This window comes from Salvia splendens, chromosome 20 (assembly GCF_004379255.2).
Source record: "Salvia splendens isolate huo1 chromosome 20, SspV2, whole genome shotgun sequence".
NCBI lineage: Eukaryota > Viridiplantae > Streptophyta > Magnoliopsida > Lamiales > Lamiaceae > Salvia > Salvia splendens.
The window spans coordinates 17,467,542-17,472,887 of record NC_056051.1 but is presented as its reverse complement, the minus strand read 5'-3'; the positions used below and the strand labels follow the sequence as shown (position 1 = coordinate 17,472,887).

General features: G+C 37.1%; 1 protein-coding gene across 2 annotated transcripts; it reads left to right on the top strand.

Annotated features, from left to right (window-relative positions):
- Nucleotides 1-782: 782 nt before the first annotated feature.
- On the top strand, nt 783-2,432 carry LOC121782931 (protein EMSY-LIKE 3-like). 2 transcript variants are annotated; one of them, XR_006046483.1, is made up of 3 exons: nt 783-1,107; nt 1,248-1,351; nt 1,763-1,901. XR_006046483.1 is itself a non-coding variant. In XM_042180939.1 (3 exons), the coding sequence occupies exons 1-3, from the start codon at nt 1,422-1,424 to the stop codon at nt 2,278-2,280; spliced, it is 558 nt and encodes a 185-aa protein (XP_042036873.1). In that variant the 5' UTR covers nt 1,358-1,421; the 3' UTR covers nt 2,281-2,432. The 2 variants fall into 2 exon arrangements, 1 of the variants encoding a protein (XP_042036873.1); XM_042180939.1 differs by lacking the exons at nt 783-1,107; nt 1,248-1,351 and adding exons at nt 1,358-1,569; nt 2,047-2,432 and having other exon boundaries at nt 1,763-1,938.
- The last annotated feature ends 2,914 nt before the right edge of the window (nt 2,433-5,346 follow it).

Below are 5,346 nucleotides of genomic sequence, written 5' to 3'. Positions count from 1 at the left end.
ATATGTGTCCAGTTAAAGTGTGACAAAATTTATGAGACGAAGGGAGTAATATTTTGGGCCTAAAGAATTAAATTACATTTACATCTTTGTGAGCCCAATCCTCTGATGCTTCTTTGAGCCCAATTGTTCCAAGCAGATTTATTTCCTCCACTCCTCGTATCTCCATTACCTGCAATGTAATTGCACATTTTAATCCTACATTATCGCAAATAAAGTCAGAATTAAATTTGATATTGAATGCCAATAATCACACTCGATTATATTCATCCATACGCATGATTCTTATCTCCCACATTCTGCCACTGCCGACGAGCCCCGAGTGCGACATTGAGGCGATTGACCAGTGACGACGACATCTCTAACCGTGACGAAGGAGACAACGTTGTTGGATCTGGAGGACCGGCGAGGGGTTAGCAGTGGCACTTGCCATGAACTGTCCTAAGTTACTTGAGCCATATTCTATTTTGAATTGTGTCAAGTTACTTAATCCATTTCTTTTTATAAACTAATGTCACTACTAGAAAATTAGCCTAAGACTACACTAAATTTGTGGCACTTTTTTAAAACTGCCACTACAGATAGTCACTTAGTACTCCAACCTTTAACCATACTTATATCCTAAACTAATATTGCATCTCCAAATAAATGCCATGAAGAGATTCATGTAGTGGCACTTGTGCCAAGTGTCATACTGTATAATAGGTATAATGTATTTTGATAAAAAAATATAAGAAATGAATAAAAGAAAAAAACAAGAAAAAGGAAATTAAAAAAAGGAAGAAAGGAGAAGTAACTCCCTCTAGAACTTACGGGAAAAAAATCACTCCATCTCTCCATCTCTTCCCCTCTTTCTCTCTTCTTCTTCAAGGTAAATCCCCAATTGAAACTTAACAACCATTGCACTCTCATTCTCGGCGTTAGTTCGAAAATGGCCCGTCGCCGTCTCTCGATTCTGCGATTCAGCGCCGTCGCCCTCTCTCTTCTCTCTCGAATCTGTCGCCGCCCCTCCGCCAAATTTCCGCTCTCGGCGAGCATCACTGATTATACACAAAAGTTTTGATTATACCCAAATCTCTGCGCTCAATTCTCTCCCTCTCGGTTTTACAGGTGGTGCTTCTGTTCGATTAGGGCAATTTGCGATTCATTTCCTTTTCTTTTTTCTCGTTTAATTGTTTAATCGCATTGTGATTTTCGCCTGTTGTATTCGTTTTGAGCTGACCTGATTCCGTTTTGAATTGCCCGCACAGAGTGATTTCTATCCTTTGGATTTCTGTTTGAAGAAGAGGAGTTAAGAGCTGGCGTAGGGCGTTTGGGATTGAAGCTGTACGGTGAGCTCACGGCTGAATTCCTTGTAAGTTTTCGGCCTCACACCGTTTTTCTTTGTGGTGTTTGTTTCTGGCGAATTCTGATTGATTTTTGTGATGGAATTGACCATGCAAAATGTGAGATCGTTGAATTGGGTGATTTTCAATCAGTGGCGTCAGTGGTGTTATTCATTAAGGGGTTACAACTTACAATTTAGGGATCTGTTGGAGTATGAAGGATTTTTAGGGGTTCGAGTAAGCTTTGGTATAATGTTAATCTTTGTGTAGATATTCTCTCCTGATTGCTTTTATTCATTGTTATTTTTCAAAACTTTTGTGTATAATCAAATACTAGGTACTTTCAAGATCATGAGTTTGGGTTGATTATTTGCACAATTCCTAGATTACTTATAATTAAATAAAGTTAGTTAAAACTGATGATGATAATCCTGAAATAGGGTATAACAGAGGCACAGTAGGAGGTCGTGTGGCAGGGAACGAAAGGTCATTTCTACCATCAGCCCCATTTCAAATGAGTCAAATGGACATGGAATACGAAATACATAATCTGGAACAGATTGCATACGATGTTGTTTTACGAGCTTTCAAGGCACAATCTGATGCACTCACATGGGTATATTCTGCTACATGTTTATCAATTATAAGTTATGTTTTTACTATGTTTGGGAAGACTGTCTCATCTGATTGGATTTGGTTGTTTCTTGATATATTTGTTTCTCAGGAGAAAGAGGGTCTTATAACAGAATTGAGGAAGGAACTCAGGGTGTCAGATGATGAGCATCGAGAACTACTTAGTCAGGTCAATGGTGATGACCTCATTCGCAGGATCAGAGAGTGGAGGGAGGCAGGTGGTAACCGAAATATAGCCCCCAGTGCCCAGCATATAAACAACCAGTTACCAAGTCCTACAATTTCAGCTTCTCGTAATATGTTGGGCACTTTTGGAATAGATTAGCACTTTATAATTTTTAGTACTAGTATTGTTTGTGTAGTTTAAGTCAAAGATGACCAACACTTAATATTGTTTAGTTTGTGTGTTCAAACACGTTACATTTTTGTGTAAAATCATTTGATGGTTTGAATATTATTCAAATAGTTGTCATTTTATTTGAGTGAGTAGTTTATTAAATTTGAAGGATTAAAATGAATTTATAAATATTTGAAAGATAAAAATATAAATTACAGAAATATGTAGGTGAAAAAGGTAAATTAAATAAAATGAGGGAAAATTGTAATAATAAATATTTATTGGGGTATATTGTATATTTTTCCAAAAGTTAATGTAGTTTAAGAAAATATATCGTGGCATTTTCTAGTGACATTACACGTCATGTTTCATGGCACTTTTTGATTGCCATAATACAAGACCTATCCTTACACGTTACCTATAACTACAGCTACCGATAATGCACTTGCATGAAGTGCCATTACAGGCAAAGTGCCACAACAATAGTTTTCTAGTGACAATTTTAGGTGTCATTAAAGGCTCATTTTCTAGTAGTGTGTTATTTACTTTATTTTTTTTACTTCACTCATTTTTTCCTCTGCTACTTTATTATCTCTATTTAATAAACTAAAAACAATTTTCTTAACTTTCACGTGAAGATGATAAGATAGCATAAGATAAAGATAAGAATGCCTAGGCATCATCCATGATATGACCTAAAGATACGATAAGATGAAGAAAAGAATGCCTAAGCATCAACATGATATATCCTTCACTAAATAACAACCATATTTAGGAAATGCAGGACTGAAAATGATAACGAAGAGGCAGACAGATCGCAGAGGATATCCATACAAATTCAGTGCCACAGGGGGCTGTAGACTCAACTCCTTTCTTGGGCATGATAATTGTTACGGACTCAATGTATATGTGGCCTACGTAGATATTGGTTTAATATTAAAAATTAAGTTCAAACATATCAGTTGGATTCTAATATAAAAGACGATACCGTGATGGATCGGTTTCGATTAAAGAATTAGAATCGGGTGTATTGATAACCCTCTTCTCTTGCCTTGCATAGATGATATAAATATGTGTATATTAATGTGTGTAGAATATTAAAAGCTGTAGGATAAATCTGATGTGTATATATGAAAAGGTGCGAGCGAACGGACACAATCTTTAACGAAAGGGTGTGTTGCTTATATATATATGCCATCAGATTCTACAGGTTGGGTGGCTGAAAATCTGCAGAATACACACATATTAAAACATACAGAAAAGTCATAAATATATCAGATTCTTCTCCATCGAAAGAATCCGAAAAGCAAAGGCCAAAGAGACGATAATATCAACCGCGTCTTTAGGGGAAACATCAACTCGTGGAATTCCACCCTACATCAAATAAAAACTATGGATGGAGGTTGGTAAATCATCTCTTTGATGTGGTATATGTTATGGTTGAATTAATACGAATCTAGGATATGATCCCGGTATAGAGATCGATAAGGATGGCTAACAGTTGGTATCAGAGCCAACCTAGATTTGTTTAATTCACCATATTGAATGTTCAAAATTGAAATATGAATGTATACGTTTCATTTTGGTGTTGTTTGGTTCCATTGCGCATTGGGTGATTGTTTCATGGAATGTTGAAACATGAAAATCGGAGGGAGAATACAGAATACAGAGAAAACGCCCGACCGGGCGATCATATGCCCGGCCCGGGCGTTGTCAAAGAGTGCGTCGGTTGATGAATGCCCGACCGGGCGTTTAAACGGTATACAAACGCCCGACCGGGCAAACTTTCTGGAATCGTCAATGTCGACGCCCGACCGGGCGTTTAGACGGTATACAAACGCCCGACCGGGCGAACTCTCTGGAATGGTCGATGCAAATGCCCGACCGAGCGTTTAGATGGAATAAAAATGCCCGACCGGGCGAACTCTCTGGACTCACCAATGCAAACGCCCGATCGGGCGTTTATGAGATATAAAATCGCTCGACCGGGCGAATTCTCTGGAATTTCGAGAATGTTTTATTTTAATCCTTTTAATATGCATATTAATGTTATATGACTTGTTAATCACCAAAGTGGTCTTGTTATATGACATTATGATTATAGAAAAGGATGAAAAGTTATTTATTGATCATGATTAAAGGATGTTGTAAATGACATGAAAGTTGATTGATCAATAACTTTATTAACTATATACTTGGAGATCACCCAAAGGTGGATCATTGTGTATAAGTTGATAAAAATGAAAAGGATTAATCTTGTCTACAGTGTCATATGTAGTATGTATACCCAAAGGCAACATGCTTATTTGATATGTGTATGATTTGATTGATCATTAAAGTATATTCTAGCATCAAATGAAAGTATGTGTGTTTAAGTATTGCCCAAAGGTTGCTTGGATGCATGCTGTTTAAAGTTTATTACAGTTATCTGATTCTGTGTTAAAGTCTCAAAGCACTAATAGAAAGCATGTATAAATGTTGTAGCCTTATAAAATATGTATGCACCTGCAAACTCTGTCCTTAAGTTCAACGGGCAGAACTATAGTGAATGGTCAAAACAGATCCGGTTTTCACTGAGTGTTATGGTGCTTGACCATGCCATACTTACGGAAGATGAACCCTTAGCCATTATAGAAGAGAGCTTCGAAACGGAACAGTCTCGATATGAAACTTGGGAGGGCTCTAATAAGCTAAGTTTGAATCTTATGAGGATGACGATGGCGGAAAGTTTAAGCCATCTATGCCTATGACACAGAATGCAAGGGAATTCATAGAAAAGATAAAGGAGTGTTCACAATCAGAATTGGCTGACAAGTCAATTGTAGGAAGCTAGATGACTGAGCTCACTACAAGAAAGTTTGACTGGTCCCAACCAATACATGATCATGTAACACACATGTCAAACTTGACATCAAGACTCATGACCTTGGGAATGTAGGTTCATGAACAGTTCTTGGTTCAATTAATCATGTACTATCTTCCACTTGAATTTGGTCAGTTCCAGGTGAATTATAACACCATTAAATAAAATGGGACTTTAAGGGATTAAAGGTC